General features: G+C 38.4%; 1 protein-coding gene across 1 annotated transcript in view; it reads left to right on the top strand.

The window, feature by feature from the left end:
* Positions 1 to 1,915: 1,915 nt before the first annotated feature.
* Positions 1,916 to 26,799, top strand: part of Il1rl2 (interleukin 1 receptor like 2) — a 38,087-nt gene continuing 13,203 nt past the window's right edge. The window contains exons 1-7 of the mRNA XM_071601270.1: positions 1,916 to 1,979; positions 2,775 to 3,009; positions 4,995 to 5,190; positions 13,334 to 13,493; positions 17,174 to 17,245; positions 24,788 to 24,917; positions 25,692 to 25,828. Coding sequence (XP_071457371.1) covers positions 1,916 to 1,979; positions 2,775 to 3,009; positions 4,995 to 5,190; positions 13,334 to 13,493; positions 17,174 to 17,245; positions 24,788 to 24,917; positions 25,692 to 25,828 — 994 coding nt within the window. The remainder of the gene's footprint in view (positions 1,980 to 2,774; positions 3,010 to 4,994; positions 5,191 to 13,333; positions 13,494 to 17,173; positions 17,246 to 24,787; positions 24,918 to 25,691; positions 25,829 to 26,799) is intronic.

Here is a 26,799-nt window from a genome sequence, read left to right as displayed (position 1 = left end):
ATTTATAGTCACATCTTTGTTTTGCTTAGGGCGAAGACAAACCCTGAATATGTACAGACAAGGCTCATTCAATGCTGATGTTAGGGGAAAATAATAAAGATATTCATTTAGAGCTTAACAAAGAAGTTCTCTAAGTGTGGGAGACTTAGGAGACTCCCAGAGACCCTTTAAAGATATCTGTGAAATCAAAACTCTTTTCATAACCATAGTAAGACTTCATTTGACTTTTTAAATTCTCACTAGTGTAAGGTGGCCTTTTTCATAGATGACATGATATATTATATCATGAGACTGGATACAGAAGCAGATGGGATGATCCACTTAATCTTCTATTAAGCCAGATACTCAAAAAATTTATAAGCATGTAGAGCAATCACACTCTTCTCAATAAGTTTGTTTTTGATAGTATAGTCATTTTCATAAAATGCATATATTTATTTCAACATGCAATAGGGCCATTATTTAAAATTAATGAGAAAGTAAGTATTTTAGAGTTCTTCTTTATGATTTCAAGTATAGTAATATTGGCAGGCATAACCCACACAAGCAAAGGCTTTGAAATTCTCAATATTTTCTAGGTGTAGATACTTTGCTGTTAATGCAATTACTGCATTCTCTCTGCTCCCATGGTTGCTCTTTTATTTCCTCCTCATTCTCTTTAATCCCAGGAAGACCACTAGAAATAGCTTTGCCTATGAATCCATTGAATGGAAATTACAATTTAAATTTTTCTCTTTCAGTGCCCATGGGATAACTTGGGAGTGACTCCTGATGGCCAAGCTAACAGGTCCCTGTTGACATGATCTATTTAGAAATTTTTAGGCAAAAGTCTTCAGACTCAAGGGTATGGAGGATTACCATGCCATGCCTGCTTCACAGAAGTTAAAGGGCGTGACTCAGGCAGATTAAGAACATTCCTTAGAAGCCATTGGGTGGCTTCCAATTGCTTCCATATAGGCCAACGCAGGGCGTGTTAATAACTGCTCACATGGGATTTGAAAGAATGAATAGTTCATTTATAGAGACGATTTGGAAGATTTAAGTAGACATTCCTAGTGATGAAGAACTTGCTGTCTGCTGGGTAATCAGGCAAAAAGGATTTTTTAACCCACTTCCCCTTCCTTTCTGCCCTCCACTGGGGAAGATAGGCCTACCCCTCCCACGGAGGACAGGAGGTGCCAAGGAATTAAAACGCCTTGACGGGGTTCGGGACCTGTTTTCTCTCTTCTGGGACCTGCTCCCTCGGATTTCGCAGGCAGGTAGACTGACCGGGCCAGGCGCAGGTGGCGCGCTGACGGTGGGAAAGGTGTGCAGTGACAGATGACACAAAAATGTGCACGACTGGGAGGCCAGAGATCAGGACTCCCGGGGCGCTCCCCGACTGGCGGGGCTGCCTTGGGGAGGCGACCCGTGACCTGGCCGAGGGGTCGAGCCTGCGTTATCCCTCAGGTCTGGTGGCGGTGTCGCTCAGGGTTCCTCCATCCTTTCCTGCCGGCCCTTGCCAGTTACGCCTGCGCTGGCTTCTGCCCGAGGAGTTTGGGGTTTAGCTTCAGAGCGCCTGGACCCGGCAGATCACGGCCGCCCAGGGGAGGCTCCCGGGGCGCCACGCTGGGGACCCGGGGAGACGGCCGGGCGCGCTAGATGCCTACCCTGCCTCGCTGCCAGGTGGCAGAAAGGGACGCCACCAGGGAGCCTCTCCCCGCGCTCCCGCATTCTCGAGCTCGGACGTTGGGAGTAAGAAGGGGCAGGGAAAGGGCCAGTTTTGGGGAAAACGTGGCGAGCTTCGTGAAGTGGCCCGGGTCGGGGGTCTCTGGGATTCCGAGGGCTCTGAAGCCGGAGAGGGGTTTGGGGGCGCGGGCGCCTGCGCCGCGCCTTGTCCCCCGCCCAGCTTCTTCTTCCTTCCCCGCAGCCCAAAATGAGGACGCCGTCCTGGCTGCTCTGCGGAGTGTCCATCGCTCTTCCACTTTTTGTCCGGGCAGGTACGTTCTGAGTCATCGGGTCTCAGAGGATGCCCACCAGGGTAGCCAGTCACCGCTAGCCCCCCTGGGCAGACCTCCTGGGGTGTGAGCCTTGTGAATTACTCTGTCCCTAGAAGGCCCTCCAGAATTCCACAGAATGGGGAAATGGCAAAGCTGTAGACTCTAGTTATCTGATGCCCAGCGCCCCCAATGTCACGTCGGAGCTTCCAGGTTATTCTTGGGATGGGAAGAAGTGAGATCAATATGCAAGTCAAGATTTGGGTGAAAGTGCTTAAATGGAGGTAGTACTGTCTACTTACAGGACAAAGGGCTATTTTATGATCCAGGATTAAAAACAAAGAAAACTTCAACAGAGCAAATTTCTAAGAAAAATCTAAGTAGCTTGGTAAAAAAAAACAACCCATTTTTGGGGTGGGATACCTTTTACTGAAGATGTAGTAATTAGGTGGCAGAGTAAAAAGAAAACAGGACCAAGTGGGTTCCCTTACAATGAGGAGGAGGACAGAAAATTAAGTCTAAGAAGGGAAAGAAGGAAATCATTCCAAATAGGAGAGGCCTTTGTGAAGAAGGAACCCAGGATGGATAGGTTTGATGCACTTGGAATTATGTTTTCGAATCAGTAGGCTATTGATGTTTTTTATTTTTTATTTATTTATTTTTTTAGAAAACTCTCAGATAAAATTTCAAGTTGACTAGAAAATTGAAGAGGTGTTCATTAACACTAATAATCAGCACGACTCTTGTGTCCCCCTCCCCCATGGCTAATTATTCTTGCTTTTTCCTTTCTTTTCCTAGATACTTGCAAGGACACGGATATGCATCATGAGGCAGCATCAGCAGACCAGCCCTTTGCCTTCAATTGTACAAACCCTCCGCTCACATACGGGGAAGTAAATGTAGTGTGGTACCGTGCTGCTAGCAAAGCCCCCATTTCCAAAGACAATCAGTCTAGAATTCACCAGGAACACACCTGGATTTTGATTCTTCCTCTGAAACTGGAGGACTCGGGCATCTACCTATGTGTTATAAAGTAAGTTCCTCATTTAAAGTGGAACTAATTCATATGAATCTTTCTCTTTATGTGTGCATGTATATCTTTTAATAAATTTTTAATAAACATAGAAAATGCAATCAAACAAATAATATTGTATAGTTTTATGGTTGTTATACAATGATTTCCAGTGAACACATTTTAAAATACGATAGATTTGTAAACCATTATTAGAACATGAAATGCTTTTTTCCTATTGAAGTGAAGCCTCAGGCCAGACCAACTTACAAAGTGTGTTTATTAGTATAATATTAGTATAATATTATTGTTGCCATCTTTCTTGGAATGCCAAAAGTTTTTGTGACAAGCGGCACACCCGGATAAGGATAAACCTCTTTCGAGCTCTCTTCATAAAGGATCTGTTTAAGGTGAGGATTTAAAAGTCAGTAAGCATTAAGTATTTTCCAAACCCACACAAGGTGCTGTGCTAGGAAATAAATTGATAAGGGACACAGGTCTGGTGGGACTTTTGAATTGTTTCCTATTTTTGGACATTTGAAATAAAGGCGGAAGGAGACCACTGAGCCTAGAAGGGCCTGTGGTCAGCTAGAAAGGGCATATGCTACCAAAGGTAGCTGTCTATTTGAGATTTGAGTGTGTGTGTGTGTGTGTGTGTGTGTGTGACTTTTCAATTTGTAAAGCTCTGTGAGATGTGAAGGAAATCCATTTGTGGACCACATTTGATCAAAGGGTCATAATTCCGTGATTCACTCTAACTAACTTGTATGATAGTAATACATTATTTGATCTTTCTGCAACTTGGATCAGACAGACAGACTCAGGGTACAGAACGGCTGACTGAGTGGTGTACAGTGGAAGTGGTCAGTCACCGCCTGGCTCCTTTCCCCAGCGCTGGCCACTAGGGGTCTGCTGCTGAGGTCTCATGGAACTCTGCTCTCCTGCTATAGTCTAGGCTGTGACTTATAACTGCAGTTGGAGATTATGTGCCACACAAATTACTAGGGATATTGGAGCCAGATTTAAAACATTTAAATCTGGAAGTCATGAAATGAAGAAAAATCATCTTTTACAGAAATTAAACAAAGATATTATTTGTCGTGGAAAAGAATAAACATGAATTTTCCCAGATCAGTAATATCCATATATAATATGGATATATTTTTACTTTTTACCTTGAAATGATTTCAAAGTTACATAAAACTGCAAAATAATATAGAGAAATCCTATCTACCCTTCCTCAAGAGTTCTATTTGTATAAGAATATTTTCCTTATAATTTTCTGTCTCCACATAATATCTGTGTATGTGTGTATTACACACAATATTTTTTCTAAACCATTTCAGTTGTACATAGCATACCCCTTTTGCTGCATAATATTTAAATGTATATTTCTTAACCACAAGGATATCCCCTCACATAATCATAGCGTAGTTACCAAATTCAGAAAATGTAACCATACATACTTTAACTTGTTGTTTCTAGTCTAATCTTATCAGGGGTCCTATCAGTGAACTGTACAACTTTTTCTTTTCTTTCCTGAAACGAATTCAGTCCAAGATTATGTAATGCATTTGATTGCATAAACCTTTCATCTCTTAATCTGAAGGAGTTCCTCTATTTTTCATGACTCTGATATTTTTAAGGAGCACAGGGAATTAGTTTATTATATCTCGCTTCCTTTGGGTTTAGGTTTGGGCGTGTTTCTTTGGCTGGGATCCTGGGTAAGTGCTCTGTGTTCTCTGCGGAGAAATGCATGGTGTCCATTTTGCCCCTCCGAGGCTGAGTTCAATTTGGTCTCTTCCTTAAGATGTTGTCCAGTTTCTCTACTGTATACATGTCATCTGTTGTTGGGTCATCAATGTTTTGTAGGCTGCAAACTGTTTCTTTTAAGAAAGGATTGGTATGGTGACTTGAAAATGATATGAAAAATGAGAAGATGACCTGAATCATTTGATTTTGTGGTTGCTTAAGACTGTGGGTTTCAGCCTGCTGTTTTCTTACAGGAATGCCAACAACTGTGTCAGAATATGGATGAACCTAACTGTTTTTGAAAAACATTGGTGTGATAATTCCAGAAGGAGTCTACCCAACTTATCAGATGACTACCAACAAATATTACGTGTCGGACCCAGTGACAGTCTGACCTGTCATCTGTACTTTCCAGAGACTTGTGTTTTGGGTCCAATAATGTGGTATAAGGTAAAAAAAAAAAAAAATCCTAATGATATTTTTTCCTCCTTTTAAAAAAAGTCCATTTGATTTTTCTAGATGAAGTTGGTTCTTTTAAGGCAGATTGGGAAAAGAGATTCATGTGCCTAAGATAGGTCTGTTAGTCTTAGCTATCGATATTATTACTTTGCTAATTAGGTAGTATTTAAACTTTCTGGTTATGACTTTGTAATGTCTTATTATTTGTATCATCCATATCCCTGCAATTATCCATATTTTTCAGGGTATCATTTTTCCCCCTGACACTAATTTGTTCAAATGGTTGCTGTATGAAAGTGGGTCAAAGATTACAGATTATACAGAGACCCCCAGGGAATGCCTTTTCTCACTCCTCCTCCGGCACTCTCATGTAAGGCCACCCAGACACACACCTGGGCATAGTCTCGTGCTTCCATGTTTATGCAGACAGAGCCTCCTGTGCTCATCTTTCGGCAGCTCATGTTTTTACCTCTTTTCATGACTGTACTGGCACCTGCCCACTTGGAAGGCAATCCTCGGCTTGGAGGAGCACAGGCTGGTTATTTTAGTTTGGAATTACTTTTTCCTAACTTCTTGGTTGTACTTACCAGTACGGGACGGAGTTTCCTTTATGGGAGGGTTTTCGTCTCGTGATTCTTTTTTTTTTTAGTGGTAAGATTGAGTCAGTTTCAGGAAGATCTTTTTTTTCCTAAGAAAATGCTCATTTTGTTCATGATTTTATACATATTGGAACATTGTTTTTCATCTCTTTCCATGTCTGCTTCTGCACTGAGTTCAACTTTAGTTCTTGTTTCTCTCCTCTCTCTCTCTTTCTCATACACACACACATACACACAAACATAAGTATTGCATTTCACAAGAAACTTGTGAGTTCAGGCTTTTCAAAAAGCTACCTTTTGCTTTTGTTGATAGTCTTTATTAAATTTCGAATGTTCATTTAGGTTGTTTCTATTTTCCTCTTTATTGAGAAATGTGGATATAAATATCTTCATATCGGTCTTCTAGTGGACATTTGACAGCATGAGTTTTTCGGGGTACATGATCACCAGCTCCAGAGAGACATATGAGTGAAATGTTCTACTTTATTGATGTCAAATTACTCTACAAAGTTTTACATCAGTTTATATACTCACCAGGATTCCCTACAACCTCATGTAGGACTTTGTATTATAAACTTTAATTTTCTACAAAATAAGTGAGTATAAAATATCTTCTTATTGTTGTTTTGGTTTGCTTTTTCTTAGTTATCAGTGAGACTGATGACTTTTTTCATGTTTGATTACCATTTCTGAATTCCTGCTTCTTGGTGACTTATAGGATATTTGAGATATTTCTGTATCTTGGGTACTGGTGTTTGGCATGCTAGCCTGCGAATACTATGCCTCCCTGTTTCCAAAGATCGATTTTCCTCTGACTTAACAGCTTTACAGATTGTATTTGTCAGTGTTTGAACTTTATTTAATCTGAATCACATTATGCATAGTATTTTGTGTACAGTTTCTGTAAATTTATAGTAAACCTGTGAGAATCAACCATGTTGTTGCATGTTCCTCTAGCTGGTTTTTTCTTTTCCATTAATTTTTAAGGGTCAAATTTAATTTTTCCACGTGGATTTATAGTTCACCTGCCCTTTCTACCTTGCTTGGCACACCATTGCTAACTTAAATCTGATTGCTATTCGCATGTGGGTATGGTTGGGAACTCTCTGCAGTGTCCTGTAGAGCATTGTTCTGTTTATTCTTGTTAGTTGTTGTGACATTGGGCAAGTCTTATGAGTTTTAAGTCTTCTAAACTTTTCTTTTTCCCTAAATATCGCTTTGGCTATTATTGCACTTATACACAATTTTATAAACTACTTGCTAACTTTCACAAAAAAAGTTTTGGAATCTTGATTGTAATTTCACTGAATTTATAGTTCAGATTTGACATGTGGTAAAGTTTCCTTTCTCATGTTGTGTCCTTCTCCTTTTGGGTTGTCTTCTCTTTTGTAGTTCTTCAAATTTTTATTAAAATTTTCGAATGAGTGTTTGGAATTTCACAAAAAACAATGTTTGAGTATCATTGTGATTGAAGTGTAAGTAAATTTAGCATAGATCGATATCTTTACAATTTTGAGTCTTCTAAATGATAAACATGGCATATCCCTCCTTTTGATTTTCCTTAATGTAATTTTTCATAGAATGGTTTTATAATTTTTCTATGTAGATGTCTGACATTTATTTTGTTAGCTTTATTTCTGGCAACTTGATGTTTTTAAATATGGATTTTGTGTTCTTATCATCTGTTCATTGCTGAAATGTAGAAACACAATTTATTTTTGTGCATTGTCCTTCTATCTAGCAAACTTGGTAAATTCATTCATTTATACTAATAATTGATCTGCAGAGTCTTTTGGATTTCCTACACATTCAGTCATGTTTTCAGATTAATGACAGTTCACTTTTCATTCCCTCCCACCCTTCCATTCTTCATTCATTCATTCCTTTTGATCATTGCAACTTCTATGTCTTTTCCTTTATTTTATTAGCCAGGATCTCTGAACACTTTGGAAGTTATTACATTCCAGGGTTATTACTTTATTCTAGTAGATTATAGACATTTGACATTTATTTTGTTAGCTCTCCAAAAATGGCAACTACAGCATTTTTATATCTTTATACTGGAGGAAAATTTCCCCATTAACTGATATTTAAGATACTAACAAATGTCTTTTATGAGATTAGGAAAATTTCCCTAGTTTACTTAGATTTTTATTAGTTATTGGGGCCAAATTTTATAAAACACCTTTTTACTTTTTGTATGATTTTTCTTTTTATTCTGCTAATGTGTTGAATAACAAGGCTGGTTTTTGAATGTTGTACCAATTTTGCATTCGTGTATATAACTCAGAATGGTGTGTGATTCTTTTTATACATTTCCAGGTTTGGTTTGCTAATATTTTGTTCAGGATTTTTGCATCTATATTGTAAGTGATACTGGTCCATAACTTTGGTTTCTTGTTAAGTCCTTGTCAGATTTTGATATGAAGGATTTTCTGGTATTATAAAATAAGTAGAATTGAGGCATATGGTTTTTTTTTTTAATAGAAAAATTCTTAAGATGGGTTTCATTTCTTTTTTTAATTTTTAAATTATTTTTTATTTATATATGACACAGGAATGCATTACAATTCTTATTACACATATAGAGAGCAATTTTTCATATCTCTGGTTGTATACAAAGTATATTCACACCAATTCATGTCTTCATGTATGTACTTTGGATAATAATGACCATCACATTCCACTATCATTTCTAACCCCATGCCCCCCTCTTCCCCTCCCATCCCTCTGCCCTATCTAGAGTTCATCCATTCCTCCCATGCTCCCTCTCCCTATCCCACTTATGAATCAGCCTCCTTATATCAGAGAAAACATTCGGCATTTGGTTATTTGGGATTGGCTAACTTCATGTAGCATTATCTTCTCTAACTCCATCCATTTACCTGCAAATGCCATGATTTTACTCTCTTTTATTGCTGAGTAATATTCCATTGTGCATATATGCCACGTTCTTTTTTTTTTTTTATCCATTCATCTACTGAAGGACATCTAGGTTGGCTCCACAGTTTATTGTGAACTGTGCTGCTATAAACATAGATATGGCTATGTCCCTGTAATATGCTGTTTTTAAGTCCTTTAGGTATAGACCAAGGAGAGGGACAGCTGGATCAAATGGTGGTTCCATCCCAATTTTCCAAGGAATCTCCATACTGCTTTCCTTATTGGCTGCACCAATTTTCAATCTCACCAGAAGTGTACTAGTGTGCCTTTTCCCCCACATCCTTGCCAACATTTATTGTTGTTTGTCTTCATAATAGGTGCCATTCTGACTGGAGTGAGATGAAATCTTAGAGTGGTTTTGATTTGCATTTCTCTAACTGCTAGTGATGATGAATTTTTTTTTTTATGTATTTGTTGACTGATTGTATATCATCTTCTGATAGTGTCTGTTCGGTCCTTGGCCCATTTATTTATTGGGTTATTTGATTTTTTGGTGTCTAGTTTTTTTGAGTTCTCTATATACCCTAGTGATTAGTGCTCTATCTGATGTGTGAGGGGTAAAGATTTGCTCCCAAGATGTAGGCTGTCTATTCACTTCACAGATTGTTTCTTTTGCTGAGAAGAAACTTTTTAGTTTGAGTCCATCCCATTTATTGATTCTTGATTTTAATTCTTGTGCCACAGGAATCTTATTAAGGAAGTTGGGGCCTAATCCCACATGATGGAGATTAGGGCCTACTTTTTCTTCTATTAGATGCAGGGTCTCTGGTTGTCCTTAGTCCATTTTGAGTTGAGTTTTGTGCATGGTGAGAGATAGGGATTTAATTTCATTTTGTTGCATATGGATTTTCAGTTTTCCCAGCACCATTTGTTGAAGAGGCTATCTTTTCTCCAATGCATATTTTTGGCATCTTTGTTTAATATAAGATAATTGTAATTTTGTGGGTTTGTCTCTGTGTCTTCTATTCTGTACCATTGGTCTACCAATCTGTTTTGGTGCCGGTAAGATTGGTTTCATTTCTTTAGAATGTGCTTTTAGAGTTTAGCAGTGAAGCTAGTTGGAATTGGAACTTTCTTTGATGGAAAGAAAGTTTTTTTAGCTACATATTTAATGTCTTTACGAGTTAAACAACTGTTCATATTTACTTTTTCTTATAACAGATTTAGTATGATGTGCTTGTGCAGATATTTGTGCTTCATATTAATTTTAAAATTATTAAGATAATATTGCTAAAATATGCTCTTAATATCTATATGGGGTTTGTAGGATTTGTCTTATTTTCTTTTTCATGCCTAATATTGTATATTTCCATTTTTCCTACTTTTTTGTTGATTGCTCTTGGCAGGAACTTATCAATTTTTATTAGTGTTTTTATAGTGCAATTTTTAGATTTTGTTAATTCTCTCATTAGTTTGTTCTCTGATTTATTTATTTCTGTTCTCATCTAGTTTTCCCCCTCTGATATTTGCTTTTAATTTAAATTTTTTATTAACTTTCTGAGATAGAGTCTCCTATCATTCTTCTATCATAAGCCTTTCTCATTTTCTAATATACACATTTGAAGTTGTAATTTCACTTTGAACCAAGTTTTAGATGCATTCTATATGTTTTGATATATCTGTTCTGTGTTAGGATGGGTGATATGAACTTTGCGTGCTCTATCATATTTTCCTTAGCATTTAAAACAGTTCTGTTCCCTCAGAAGGCACTGACGGCCAGCCACAGTGTCCTCAGCCTCAGTTGGATTTGATTTCAGTATCACCTATTTTTCAAAGCCAGCTGTGGACTTCTCAGGATACTGTTCACACATTCCTCTGTGCGGCGCTTTAGACTGCACCTCAGGCTTCCTGTCATACACCTGCAACCTTGAAACCATCACATCCTGGCCCCGGAAGTATGATTTATAGTCGTGACAAAAGGACTCCCCTGGCAATTCTTTTTTCCTGACTTGTGACCTATAAATGTGAAAGCACTTGATATTGGTAGACAGTAGATATGTAAGAGTCACCTCTGTCACTATCTTGGTGGTGTTAAGTCCCCGGTATGCTGAGTCTCAGTTTCCGCACTTGAAAGGCAAAGTTTATTCTATGTTATTTCAGAAGGCTTGCTAGTGCACAAAATCTACTCTTTTCTATTCCAGTGTGATTAGTCTTTGATAGTCATTAGCAATGTAGGAATGTTTGAATCATTTATTATCATCTAATCTAAATTTCCGTAGAACTTGGAGATGGAGTCAGAGCTGTGATAAACAGTCTCAAGTAGGCATCCAATTTTATCTATGGACCTTTAAAAAATCAGATGCTTGCCCTTATTCTCCACTCTATGAGAGCATCTATGGTGGGTTCAGATTCTTCATTTAAAAAAATACCTATGGACTTAAGAGGTAGGAGGTCATAGGAGGCATGCAGTATATGAGGAAAGGCTCATTCTGAAACTGCCTCACCTGCTAGACTCAGTGACCCTAGTTATGCCTTTGTCTCAGCCACTAACTAATTGGGCTCCTCCATCCTCCCTAGTTTCATCTCCATCAGTCTTTTATAGCCATTGTATCTTAGCCAGAATGCGCTGGGCTATTTTGTGTCTCTGAAACATTGTGCATGCCAGGTTAGGGGTGTTCATCTTGATACCTGGAATATATAAGACATTCAAATATTGGCTCTCTTTTTATTCATATTTTAATCATATTTTAATCTTGATAGTGAAACATCACTCTCAAAATTTAAAATAAAGATGAAGCCTTGCAGAGAATTTACACTCTGAAATAATTTTCCATTGGATCAGACAGGGCATTCCACTTCACTCTAAAGGGAAAGACTTACCCTCAATTAGTAAGGCCAATAATTAATATTATCAAATATTTGCATATTTTGAAAGGAAGAACAAGTCAATCAGGAGGAAGACTGTTCAACAATGGAAGCATATAGGAAGAGACAGCCAGAGATCATGCCTAGCCAGGGACTATCAAATGAAGACTACCCAGGAAAGAGATTTCTGAAGTCTGAGGACTCAAAATTAGTGTTTATTTGTGTCCTGAAGAATGAGACATCATATCATCAGGGTCTGATGCCTTCCATCTGACTCTTAATACTAATTCCCTTTCTATGTGGTGAGCAGTTGTCTACGTGATAATTTGGTTTCCCAGGTAGGGTACTTATGGGGAAATAATATAATACTTCTGGGAAGTCATAATGGATATCGCAAATCAACAAATATCCACTCTGGCATTATGTAATGGGTTTCACCATGCAAGGTGGAATTATTCACATTGTTCTTGGATAGGGAATGAGGTATGACTCTGAACTGTGGCTGACTAAATGAAGAGAGAGCTCCCACAATTAAAACATTTTGAATAAATTTTTATTAAAATAGATGTTCATATGTCTTCTTCATCCATTAGACTGTGAGCTCCCTGAGGACAGAGACTACACCTTATTCCTGAGTGATCAAGGCCTCACACAGTGCTGATAAAGAGCAGGAACTCAAATGTTTGACTGAATAATTGGACTCAATTAGCCAATCAGTCATTCTGGAGTGGAGCTTTCCTGAAGGGGAACAGGTTTGAGAAAGACTGCAGAATTGGCCCAATGAGAGAAAGGTGTGGTGACGAGCATGAGAATACGAGCTTCTGATAGGACAAGTGAATGGTGAGGCTTGCCCTCTGGGTGGATGCTAAGGGTGACTTAGAGGGAAAGGCATTCCTGAGACTAATTGGCTTCAGGTTGGTGGAGTTTGGTGGCAGCCTGGCTGACATGAGAAGTCATGTGGTAGCTGTTCTCTGTGGATTGGAAAGTGTTCTTTTACCACTGTTTACACCTCCAAACATGATTTTTTTGTGAAGAGTTATTTTGGATTTTGTAAAATAAAACCCTAATAGTAGAGAAGGTATAATTGAGCCTGCAACATGGTAGAAACAGCCACTATTCACCTAGACTTACAGTCTTACAATCCCCCTGGGCTTTACAAAGCACAGGGGCTTCCTACCATTAGATGAATTTCCACTTGGAGAAATGGGCCTTGCAATGGAGGACATTCCTACCTGTTCCTGTTCTTCTGCTAAAATCCTTTATGACCTAGTCCCAGTCTTCCTCCATGAAGTCTTCTCTCTAACCTACACAAGTCCTTTCCCTCTCAACTCTTATTGGACTGACTGTTTGTGTCACTCATTTTAGCCTAGGAAATACTTTGTCAAATCTTCTGGAGATAGATGGAGATGGACAGATACAAATATACAGATTACGGATTATGTCACACACACAACATGCATCCACAAATGAATTCCACAAAGGAATTCCTGCTCTATCTATCCATCTGTCTATCATTTATTCTTTTCTCTCTATCCATCCATCCATTCATCCATCCATCCATTCATCTACTTGTCATCTCCATCTATTCTATCTATCTATCTATCTATCTATCTATCTATCTATCAATCATCTATCATCTGTTGGTCTTTTAATTAGATTGTAAATGATCTAAGGTTTAGGGTTCACATAGATTTCTTATCTTCCTACAGTTCTGAGGATGGGGCTAATTAGGAGTGTAACTGGTACCCCCAAATGCTAACTGGAATTTATTTATTTATTTTATTTAGGATTGTAAAGAGATCACAGAGACACGGTTTGTTCCTGTGGAAATGAAGCTTGTTGTGTATGATGTCTCTGCAGAGGACAGCGGGAGCTATGCGTGTGCAGCCGAGCTGACACATGCCGGGAGAGCATACAGGGTTCTGAACAGCATCAACGTGAGCATCGGTAAGTACGCTTACACCTGTTGCCTGGTCTCCCTCACACAAAGCTGAGCCGGTTGGCTTCAGGCTTTGGGCAGAAGTGATCTGGATTTTTATTTTCTTGAAGATTAATAGGCTTTGAAATATGTCACTGATAGATCAGAGGGTAGAAAGAGTGAGGCAAAAAGGCACGAGCAACTTAGTTCTCCCCATCTGTAAAAAACAAAAATAAAAGCAAAACAAGAATATTCAAAACTTTTGGTTGATTTGGGAAAATGAAATGAGATCAGGTATATAGAGTAGCTGTTCTGGTGCCTGACAAAGTGTAGGTATTCAGTGCTTCATGGGTATTATTAATTTGACCCATATTTCCCTCAGCCTTCACTATTGTGAGCGATTTGTGGGCCACTCCAGCATTGGCCTTCTCTGTCTTGGGCTCTGTAAGGTTCAGTGTTTCTGGCCATAGTTCTAGAATAACCTGTTGTTCATAAGATTTCATTTCTTGACCCAGAACAGCCAGTTTCGTGGAACATATGCCCTGGGGATTTGAAAAGTAGAATCTTAAAAGAAATCCTCAAAATAATTTGGCTCAAACCATGAATCTTATGGGGGCTCAGGACAGAAGCAACTCATCAAATTCACAAAGCTGACTCACGTCAGAAATAGGACTGAAGCCCTGGCCTTCATTGCCCAAGCAGACACGTTTCCTTCTACACACACCAGGCAAAGATTTCTTCTTGTCACTTTCTGCTCATTCTTCAGTAGAGAGTCACTTTCTGTATTTACTCGTCTAGAGGGAAAGAATGAAAGGCTGGATATTTCTTTGACTTGGACCTTCATGTTGGTCACTAATTTCTAGTTCTGGGGGATACGTAGCCAGTTCTTGATGGTGTTATTCCCTAGAGGGTCCTTTCAGCAGAGGTGACTCCTGCCGCCCCTCTGGAGGGCTCCACATCAGTCCAGGATGGTCCCTTTGTTCCTGGAGTCCAGTGATGCCCTGCATTCCAGCCCGATCTTCCTCCTGTGTCCCCCGGTACTCTTTGCTGAAATCACACATGTGATTCGATGTTTTGGGGGTGGCTTCCATTTTGACTTCCTTCACCGAGGGCCACTTAATTAAGAAAGCAAAAACGGAGCTAGATTCCATGATTTTCGTGCTCTTGGGTTTCCTGTTGCTGGGAATTTCTCTGTCCTTATCTTGTTCCCAGCTGAATCCCAGCACCAAGCTCAGTGTCTGGCCTTGTCAAAGCATAGGTCCGTTTATTAACCAAATGACTAGCCGAATACCAAAATGCTTCAGTTTTGCATGAGTAAATGGGAAACTTTTTCAGAAGGTTGAAATTTATAAAGGAAAAAAAAAAAAAAAAAGAATACCTCAAGAGGTCACGGGGTCCAAGAGTCTATAGTTCCTGCCAGTTTAATCAATCAACATGTATGATCTGTCATATGCCCAGAATTTCATTACACCCTGACAATTTAAAACTTTGAGAACATCATTCCTTCTGTTGAGAAACTCCAGCCTGGTGGTAGTGAATTTGAAGATATAAATGGATTATTTTTAACATTATATGCTAAGGTTCACCTTATTGATGGTGTCAAGGGACACAAAAAAGAACAGAAGGAGCTACAAGGTGGCAAGAAAATGGTCTAGGGAGGCTCTTAAGAGAAATTAGCTTTCAGTCGAATTTTTTTCCAGTTTTTTTTTATTTGTTCTTTTTACTTACACATGACAGTAGAATGTATTTTAACATCGCATACATACATGGAGTATAAGTTCCCATTCTTGTGGTGGTACATGATGTGGAGTTATACTTAGGTCATGTATTCATATATATGAATTCAGGCAAGTTATGTCCAATTCCTTCTACTGTCTTTCCTAAACCCATCTCCTCTCCCTTCCCCCCATTTTTCCCTGTCCAATCTGGTGAACCTCATTCATCCCTCCCCTACCCTGCCCCCACCTATTTTGAGTCATTATACACATTTCAGAGAGAAAACATTTGGCCTTTGGTTTTGGGGGGATTGGCTTATTTCATTTAGCATGATAGCCTCCAGTTCCATCCTTGTACTGGCAAATGATTCAATTTCATTTTTTATTTATGGCAGAGTAATATTCCATTGTGCATATGTACCACATTTTCTTTATCCATTCATCCGTTGAAGGGCATCTAGGTTGGTTCCATACCTTAGGTATTGGGAATTGAGCTGTTATGAGCATTGATATGGCTATCACTATAGTTTGCTGATTTGAAGTTCTTTGGGTATATGCTCAGGTGGAATTACTAGGTCACATGGTGGTTCCATTTCAAGCTTTCTTTCAGCAGAATTTTGAAGGATGAATAGATTTTATAAATGTAAAGAAAAATAAGAAGTGGTCTTTAGGCAGAATAGCATAAGGCAAAGTGTGGAAGTGTGAAATGTCATGGTTTATGTTGCATCTGTAATGAAGTTCATTTGAACATAAGTATGTCTGAGATGAGGAGTGGAGGGAACTGAGGACATGGAGTTAAACAGGGGCAGGCTCAAGGGGCCATTTATACATAAGCTTTACCATGTTGCCATTAAACAACCTTTGGGTGGGTACAAGCGCAGAGTCATGAGGCTGAACAAAACAGATCTAAGAGTCAGATCATGAGTTTGGTCATTAATAGGCTGAGTGTGAGGTACCTTTGAGAAATCCAAAAGGAGATGTAGAGAAGGCCATGTCCTTTGTGGGTCTGGAGCTTCAAGGAAGGTCTGGAGATATGACTTTCAAAGCCTGAAGTGGTAATTGAAGATTGCAAGTGTGGATGAGATTGTCCAGGAAAAGAGTAGAGAATAAGATGACTTAGAAGTGGAGACAGAGGCACAGACTATGAAATGTTTGGAGGTAAAATTTGTTGCACTGGTGATGAAATTGAGGAGGATGAAAGAAAAGCTGCTTCCTAGAATGACTTCCAGATTTGACATGTGTGTGATCCAGTGAGTGGGGGTATGGGGACTAGTTGGTGATAGCTGCTATTTGGGGATACTGAGTTGGAATAGTTTGTAGAATGCACAATTATCATGGCCATCGTACAGGGCATGTATTGCTGCATTCTCCCCTAGCTTCCTTCATTACATTTCCACATCCTACCCCAAATATATAGAAGGAATGAGGGACTAAGCAGGGGATTGTTAACTTTTAGTGGGCAAATTGGGAAGGGAAGGAGTGGGAAAATCCAAGGAGCACGGGATCCAGAGGATCAATCTGGAGAGACAAGCATAAAGTGGGAGTGGTATAGATGAAAGAGGTAGAAAATGACAGAAAAGGATTTAAAAGAACACCAAAATGATAGAAAGAAAGAAGAATGGAACTGAAGATACTGATAAGTTGGGGACATCATTTCTAACTAGCCAGAACTTGAAAAGTGTGCTTGGATTAATAAGTAATGAGGTTTTTATTATACCATCTCATTAGTTTACATTTATACCAAATATACAATGAGGGAAATTCCTTTGATAACTCAAGTTCTAAGTTTTTCCCTCCTCAGCAATTTAGTTATTCCCAGTTGAAAAAAAATATATAAATTTATGAATAATTTCTCACACCATAGGTTTTGTCTTTTCTTGACCAGTGTTTATTGATCTGTTCTCTGATGTGCTTCTTGCCATTATATTATGGTATTTGGGAATGTATCATATAGTATTCTAATGCCATTTACTGTGGATTTGATTTCTTAGCAGGAAGAGTTGGAAATGAAAGAAGAATTCCTAAAATAATTTATCCAAAAAACAATTCCATTGAAGTACAACTTGGTGAGTAAAATTATGGAAGCCATTGACATCACCGAGGGCTCAACTCACTATGTCCACATGTTTTGTCTAGTGACTATTCTGAATTTCGATTGTGAAGACAAATCCCGTACACATCCAGTTTCCGGCTTTGGATATACCTGCTGATCGGGAGAGGCATCAAAATAAAAACAAACAGAGCTGGGGCTTGGAGAAGTTACAATATTGGCGTTCTTAGGGGGAGGGGGATCACGGTAGTTCTGGATGATTACTGTAAGTCTGTGTGTGTAGAGGTGATGAAAATGTAAAGATAACCCTTGAAAAAGACAACACATAATATAAAACTATAACTAAATAATGTTGATTGGGAATTCTGGGTTATATTATCTATTACTGGAAGAACATTAAGGTGGAAGTGATCATATTATATTCCTTCATTTTTATAGGATAGGAACAAAAAAAAAATGCCTCTCTATGTAGAGAAAAGGTGGTTCAAGTTATTCCTTGAAACATAAAGGAAGTCACTAGTAAAATTAAAAAAAAAAAAAACCTTAAGTACTTTCTCAAAAAGAAAAAGCAAATTAAAGTTTCCATTAAAACATAGGTGTTCAGATTGAATCAAATATTAAAAATTAATTAGAATTTTGTAAATTTAATAATATTCTCTTTTCAAAAGATACATATGGAAAAAATGCATGACCTAAAAGATGAAAAATAATTGCATAAGCAAGATACTTGCAGACGTTAACATGAATGATCAAGTTGCTTGACTTCAGTCTGATAATAATCTTTCAAGAATTCCTCCCCCCCCCATGACAAATTGAATCACTTTATATTCATCAAAATTACAATATGTCCTAAAATTCAAACTTTTATGTATTAAATAGCAGTACATCAAAATATATAAAGCTAAAAGTCTCAGAAATCTAAGGACAATACAATTAAGACAATATTATTGTTTCAATGGTAGTGGGAGATTTTAATATACTCAGATTTATTAGGCAAATAAGAATCTAAAACATTTCAGCAAAATCACATGCAAATGTATTTAATAGATCACTCTCATAAATATCTGTGAAAAATGCAGGGTCCCCAAAGAGGAAACTGCACAGACCACATGTGGTACAATAAAAATGCAGTAAGCCTAGAAAGTCATAACTAAAATCAAAACAATGAAAAAAATCTCCCTCATTAAATATGTGAGATGATGGAATTGTTAACTAGCTTGATTTGATTATTTCACATTGTTAACATATCAAAAATCATATTATAATATTGTATTATAACATATAATTATTATTTATCACTTAAAACCTTTAAAAAATTTTATAAAAGAGAAATTAACAACAAACTCATATCCTAAATATTTGTTTTCTTGGGTAGAGATTAAACCAAAGCTGGAGTTCAAGAATATTTAGAAAATAATGACAGTGAGAATATATCATATTGAACTTCCTGGCATGTGACCACTACTGTACTCTAAACAAGTCTGTATTTTTAAATATTATCATAATTAAGTGTAGAAATAATTAAAATACATAAATAACCATTTATCTCTCTAAAAAAAGAACTATTAAGGAAAAAAGATAAAAATAGGAAATAACGAATATACTAAAAGAAAAAATAAGTAGAATGATAAATCCCATAGTTGGTTTGGATTTGGGAATGCATCATATAGTATTCTAATATAGTATTCTAATGGGGTGGAAGAGTTGATGGGTGTCTGGTGGAAGGGAGGTAAACTTCCAGAAATCTCCTTTCCCCAATTCCAGGATACCTGAATAGAAGACTTGGGGATGCCAAGCTTACGAAACAATGAACAGAAATCTGTTGAAAAGGCCCTAGGCCTTTATTTAGAAGTTCTTTTTGAATTTTAAGGAACTATGGATGCCCACTATAGTGGATGCTTGGGTATATGTATTCACTGCATGGATTCCCTTGGAGATCTCATAAACACCTAGAAGACAAGGTTGCCCGACTTCATTTCCCACTTCTGTCTTTGGAAATTCTGACATACTTAGCTAAAAAGCAGGAGTCTTTTAGGAGGAAGATAAATATATAATTGTTTTTAAATGAATATCTACTTAGAAAAAAATGTTAATTATCTAAAATTCTATAAACACTATCAATTCTTCTATAGGGGTTATTCCAACACAAAAGAAACTTTCAAAGCCAGTATCATTTCACAGGCCTGAAATAGTAGTATATTATCTTGATGTTAACATACTTTCTCTGGCCTTGTTGGTTATTTCAACAGGCCCTGTAAAGCCTATTTTCTCTTGGGACACAACTGCCACAGGTGATTATGTACGGGCAAACAGCTGTTGGGTAATCCCAGCATCTCTCATCTCCAGAGCACCAGCATTTCCCTTCAAGAATATGTTTGGCATGTCATCTTGAAGTGATTTGCATGATTAGGGTTATTTTCCCCACATCCATTGACATTTATTTCATGTAATTACTAAATTGAAATGGATTCTATTTTCTCTGGATCCATTTTCCATCCAACCATAAGAATTATAAAATTAGCGAATACCAGAATATCATAGTTTCTCTGCATAAAACCAGTGTGTGTGGGGGGAATCACAAGTTAAAAGATGGAACAATATGCAAATATCTCAAATGTTTTCTCCCATATGTGAAAGCTAGAGAGAGCGAGAAAAAAGAAGGAATTAATAAATAAAATTAAATAAAGGGGATCTCATGAAAATAGAAGGGAGACCCAGAGAGTAGAGGAAGGGGATAGAGAGACAGGGAGGAGGGGAGGAATGGAGAAGTATTGGGGAATGAAATCTACCAAATTATGCTATGTCCTGTATGAATGTAACAAAATATATCAGGCATCTATACACCTTTATATTTATATAATTATAATGCACTAATTAAAATAATAATAATAAAAATAATGGAGATCATGAGAATAGAGCAAGCAAATCAAGGGGAGGGAGGAGGAGAGGGAAAGGGAAGATACTAGAGGATGAGATCGATCAAGTTATGGTATGTGCACATAGAAATATAGCATAATGAATCCATTAATATGTATAATTATAATGCACCAATAAAAATTTTTAAAAATCATTTAACATAAAATTGACCAATTTAAAATAAACAAAGAGTGATATTTAAAGAAAAAAAGGATGAACCAGTTCTGGAAGTCTGATGGATGTATTTCTTAATTTGATCGTAGTAAACATTATAGTATATATATATATATATGTGCATACATGCACACATTCTGTATGTATATCAAGTGTTTCATACTATGTACATTGAATATATATAAACTCCTTGTTCAATATTTGAAAGTTAAAAATATGAAAAACAAAACAAAATACAAATACCTGTATATATAGAAAATAGTAAAGTTAAAAAGTAAAGGGCAGAGGCTGTGGTTGTGACTCAGTGCTTGCCTGGCATGTGTGAGGCACCACATTAAATAAATAAATAAATAAATAAGGTCTGGGGATGTGGCTCAAGCGGTAGCGCGCTCGCCTGGCATGTATGTGGCCCGGGTTCGATCCTCAGCACCACATACAAACAAAGATGTTGTGTCCGCTGATAACTAAAAAATAAACATTAAAAAAAATTCTCTCTCTCTCTCTCTCTTTAAAAAAAAAATTAAAAATAAATAAATAAATAAATAAAATAAGGTATTGTGCCCATCTACAAATGAAAAAAAAAAATTTTTAAAAAGTAAAGGGCAAAGTAGGAGAGAATGTTTGGAATAAAGATGACAGAAAACAGGTAATATAATTTATATACTTTAAAAAAAAACAGATCAAGAAAACTGCAGAATCTGAGTGAGGCCATAAAAATTCACACAAGGGAAAAAAACCAACAAGATATTAAAAATATTCATTTCCAATAAAAGAAGTGTACATTAAAGTATATTTACCTATGAAATCGGCAAGGATTGAAAACCATGTGACACCATTTATTAGCAAGGGTAACATAAAGGGCATTCTCACCCGTTACTGACAATGAAGAGCAGCGATCTCTTTAAAACATGTTGAAACTCTCCAGAGGTTTCCCATCTCACTTGCAAGAAGGTCCAAGTCCTCACGGTGCCCAGCGTGGCATTTGGTGGCTTGCCTCTTCGCGCCCTATGCTCAGGAGCCCTCCCCCTCATCCTGACCCTCCTCCTCCCAGCCTACCCCTCTGCTCCCACTGCTCCAACAGCCCAAGCACAGCTCCACCTCAAAGGTTCTGCTTGCTGTCCCTTCAGCTTGGATGCTGTTCTCCAGCCACATACCATTTGTTCCCTCCCCTCCATCAGATCTGCGAGGAGGAGTTAGCTCCCCTGTCCACCTCGTTAGAGAGTCTCATGCAACCACCCCCTATCCTCCCAACCCTTTTCACAAATTCACTTTTTACTCTCACATACTTTTAAAGTTTTCTTTTAGTTTCTCTGGTTCTGTTTGACCTTATGCTCCTGAAGAGCTTTGCTTTTTGTCTGTTCTCTTCCCTGCTGATTCACCCGGGCTCAAAACAGAGACGAGAATGTAGCAGACGCTCAAGAAACGGCGGCTGTTAAATGGGAAATGAATGAACAGCTTACTTTGAACTGTATAGAAGGCCATTGCCAATGTATATGTAGAACCATTAGAAATGTGTACACTTTGGGCCCAGTAAATTCTGGATAAGGTATATATAATAGAAACAGCCACAGGGGTTCAGATAAATATCAGATATGTATCTTAGAAAAAAAATTGTCTGTGGTCTCTTTTAGGAAAGAAAAGACAGGATTGAAGTTTTCTAAAGAAAACTTGAAATGTAAAGTCACAGCATATCAGATTTGAAAAAGAACAAATAAAATATTCAGAGCTTATCAGTACAGTCCCCCCCCCCAAAAAAAAATTAAAACTCAATAAAGGTTTTAAAAGCATTTTAGACTTGTTTAAAAATGAGGATTACTAAGCTAAAATATAGGTGGAAAAAAAATTTAGGATTAAGCATAGAGAGACAAAGGAATAGAAAATACAGATGTATTGTGAGTTCAAAGCCAGCCTCAGCAGAAGTGAGGTGCCAAGCAACTCAATGAGACCCTGTGTCTAAAGAAAATACAAAATAGGGCTGGGGATGTGGCTCAGTGTGTGCCAAGGAGTTCAATCCCTGGTATACCCCCTCCCCCACTCAAAAAAAAAAAAAAAAGAGAGAGAGACTATGGAGGCAGAGGCAATGTTATGTTGTCCCAGTTAGTGCTGAGAATGTTCCAAACTGATAGGACACACGAATCCAAAAGATTCTATAAACGAAAAATCCCAAGCAAGACCATAAAATTAAAACTACTACACCTGGATACACCATAGCGAAATTGTGGAAAACCAAAAACAAATCAAAAAATCTTAAAAATAAGAAAGAAAGAAATAAAAAAAATCCCTTCTATGTACAGAAATAAGACTGCTAATTGAAGTTTTAGCAGGAATAATAAAGCAAAAATATTAATTTAATTTTTTTAAAACTAGGGATTGAATCCAGGGGCACTCACTTAGCCACTGAGCCACATGCCCAGCCCTTTCTAATATTTTATTTAGAGACAGGATCTCACTGAGTTGGTTAGAGCCTCACTAAATTGCTGAGGCTGGCTTTGAACTTGAGATAATCCTACCTCAACCTCCCAAGCTGCTAGAATTACAGGTCTGCACCACTGTGCCCAGCTAAAATGTTAATTTTTATAGTGTAGTACCATCATGCACATGACAAGATGGCAAAACTAAAATAGACTGGGCACCCTAGCTACTGTTGAGCGTGTAAAGTATAAGAAGGCCCCTGCCCTGCTGTGGAAAGCTAAGCTGTACCATTGTATGAAGTTGAAGAGATGTATGACCTATGATCTACCAGTATTGTATGTGGAATATCCAGGGGACATGCAGAAGGGAGTTCCTAGGTGGGTACCGTGGGACGTGCCTATAATCCCAACAACTCACTAGGTGGAGGAGGGAGAATTGCAAGTTCTTAGGAAACTGTCTCAAAATAAAAATATAAAGTGCTGGGGATGCAGCTCAGGGCTTGATCACCCCTGGTTTCAGTTCCCAATACTGGGGAAAAGGAAAGAGTTCTTAGGAGCCCTAGGCATACTAGACAAACACCAGAAATAATATGAACGGTATGCAGCCGTGGTAGAAGGAATAAATGAGGATTAGTGTATTCCATCCTCTCCAGCAGCATGGATGAGTCTTACCAGCAAAATGCTGAGCAGTAGAAACTGGTGCTCAGGGATGAACATGCAAATGATGAAATATGAAGTAGGGAAGGGGCCTGGGAGACTTCTGGGAGTATACTACCTTCCTGATGGAGTGAGGGTGGGGTGGATATTTGCTTTGTCATAATTCATTAACTGGATTCCATGGTTTTAACTGTGTGTTATATATAGTACACAATACATTTTTTAATGTTTTAGTCTTTTTAATGTATCTTCTCCCGGATTGAATGTCCTGTTCCTAGGATGTCCATGTGTCCTATTTCTGAAAGCCGAAAATAACTCCAGCCTTATCTTGTGTTTTCTTTTCTTTTTTTTTTTACTTTTTAAACAATTTGTTCTAATTAGTTATACATTACATTAGAATGCACTTTGACACATCATACATAAATGGAGTATAACTTCTCATTCTTATGGTTATACGTGAATCACACCACATAGTCATATATGCACATAAGGTAATAATGTTTGATTCATTCTGCGATCCTTCCTACCAGCCTGCCTCCTCCCTTCCCTTCACTCTCCTCTGCCTAGTCCAAAGTACCTCTATTCTTCCCTACTGGTCCCCCCTCCTTACGGTGACTTAGCATCTGCATATCAGAGAAAACATTTGGCCTTTGGTTTGGGGGATTGGCTTCTTTCGCTTAGCATGATATTTGCCAGCTCCATCCATGACGTTTTTAAAGTGCCACCTAGAATAAAGAACTATCCTTCAAACTCCATGTACGATTTATGAGACTTCTGGACAAAGTAAAATGAAAACATGGATTTATTAAACAAGATGTGTGTGTGTATGTGGAAGCAGGTAAGGGAGAGATGACAATGGGTGTGGGGCCACATTTGTTGATGTAGGAATATGACTGGATTTGGAACTAGAAAACTGTGTTTGTCTCATCTCTCCCTGTACTTCACGTATGACCTTGGGCAAGTCAGTCAATCTGTCTGAAACTTCAATTTTCTCATCTCTAACATGGGGATAACTCTTCCCCTTTCTTCTGCCTTGTTGGATTGTTTACAAGATATGAAGACTGAGGGAGAAAATCCGTATACAATACTTTGTAAGCTGTAGAGGTCTCGGCTGCAGCTCGAGTACAAGTGGTATTTGTGTCTCTGATATTGTAGAGGACATCATCTGAAGTGTTGGCATTCGGCAGCATGTGCAACTCTCTTTACAACAGACACCCTAGAAGCCGGCTCATCCCTCCTGATCTCTGTCCGGGAGAGAGAGCCGACTGACCGGGGCTGGGGAAATTCTGGCACTCAAGATACTCAAATCTCAAAAGAAGATGCATTTGGGAATTAACCAATTTGAGTCACTGAAACTTGGTAAACTTTTCACTGAATATTTGTGAATTTGGTTGCTCTAGGCTCCACTCTCATTGTGGACTGCAACATAACAGACTCGAAGGAGAACACCAACCTGCGATGCTGGAGGGTCAACAGTACTTTGGTGGACACCTACTACAATGAATCCAAACGCATCAGAGAGGGAATCGAGTAGGTGTTTTGTTCCTCTGGCTTCTCTAAAACCTGGCAAGACTGTCTCCACCTACTATCTGCTGCCACTGCTGCTGCTTATAGACACTCCCGCCACCTGCTCAGCCACCGCTCCTCTTGGCTTTGTCTTTTGAAGATTGCAGTGTGCTGTGTGGCCAAGCAGCTGGCTCAGAGAGGTGAGCCCGGCCTAATGGGGGGCATGTGGCGAAACCTGAAGCATGCCTCAGTAAAAGAATGTCCATTTCTCTCAACTGCTGCTTGAAACCAGCCTACTCCTATTCAGTTACATCCTGAACCACTGGCCTTTGAGGATTAAATAGTAAAACAAGAGCCAAGGCAGGAGGTCTTGGGGAGAGAGGACATAGTTAGTTCCCAGTGAATTGAGTATAAACTCAATGTATGGAAGTCTGATTGGAGTGGTGTAAAATGGGCCCCGTGACCTCAGGGCAATAGAACTTGTGCAGGGCCTTTAGGTGGAGCTGAGTTAGAGAAGCAAGGCTTTTAGGCTCTCGCTGACAGAACCATACTTCCTTGCCACTATCCAGAAGAAAATGCAAATTTGGAACCACATAATCTATACACCTCATGGAGTCACTCAGTGAAGTATTCTTAGGGTAAAAAAAAAAATTCTTAGGGTGAAAGTGTTCTCCAGGGGAGGGGAGAAAATACATAATTTTGTCTCCAGAAAAAAAAAAAAACATTATGAATTATGTTGGGTTAATTTGACCCAAGCGTTATGCTCAACTGTTTTTTTTTTTTTTTTTTTTTATGTAGAACCAATGTTTCTTTTCCGGAACACATTTTCTACACGGTAAACATAACCTTCTTAGAAGTGAAAATGGAAGATTACGGACTTCCATTCATGTGTCATGCTGGAGTGTCCACAGCCTACTTTATGCTAACGCTCCCAGGTAAGGTCCAGTGTGTCACCCACTGCTCAACATGTTCAAAGTGCTGGGCAGGAAATGCATCTGAAAGAGAAGGGGAAGTCACGTGTGCAATGGTGACACAGGACGGTGGAACTGAGTAGAAAACCCAGGTGTGTCACCTGGGGAAGAGTTGATATCGTCTCCTACTCTGCATGGAGTAAGGCTGGGATAAAGTAGCATCTTTGAAAATGCCACATTCATATATATTGATAATGTATGCATTAAAATTCCAGGAAACTGAGTTTTCCTTTACAAAACCTAATTGTTCAACTTGTATGACCATTTAGTTGCGATTTTCAGCTTTTAGATTGTTACAAATAATTTCATATGCAAATAAAATGCTTATGCATATTTTCACCACATAACTTTGCAAACTTATATATGATTCTGATATTTGAGCAGGCGAGCTCCCCACTCCAAGGGCGTACAAAAATTTCACTCAACAACTGTATAGAGCTTTTAAAGGATGCATTGGAGGTCTTAAAGCCAGAGAATAGAGAGTAATAATAGAGGGTGATGTCAGAGCCTTGAGATCAACTAAGTTGATAACCTACAAGAGAAGTGTATGAGATACCTTGTAAAATGCTGGGTAGTTTACCAAGGCATTATTTTCTTGATTCTTTTAGTATAATCTCTCTCTCTCTCTCTCTCTCTCTCTCTCTCTCTCTCTCTCTGTGTGTGTGTGTGGCTAACTCATATACAACAGAGAGCCTGAATGGCCAGTGTTCCTTAGTAATCAGTTAAACCTACATACTTATGCATCTAGCTAAAACCCCGCCAGAAGTGTTTTTCTAGAAGTTAACAGAAAACACGGGTTGCCGTATGAAGCTAGCAGATGTGCATCTGCTTCTGCCAAGCTCCTGACATTTTGTGTGTCCACAGCCTTCCTTAGAATAGTGGGGAAATAGGGGTGTGTGCCCAGCGTCCTGCAGCTCTGGGTGTGCATTCTCTCC

The sequence above is a fragment of the Marmota flaviventris genome, chromosome 14, assembly GCF_047511675.1.
Source record: "Marmota flaviventris isolate mMarFla1 chromosome 14, mMarFla1.hap1, whole genome shotgun sequence".
Taxonomy (NCBI): Eukaryota; Metazoa; Chordata; class Mammalia; order Rodentia; family Sciuridae; genus Marmota; species Marmota flaviventris.
This window is presented reverse-complemented; position numbering and strand designations above follow the sequence as displayed.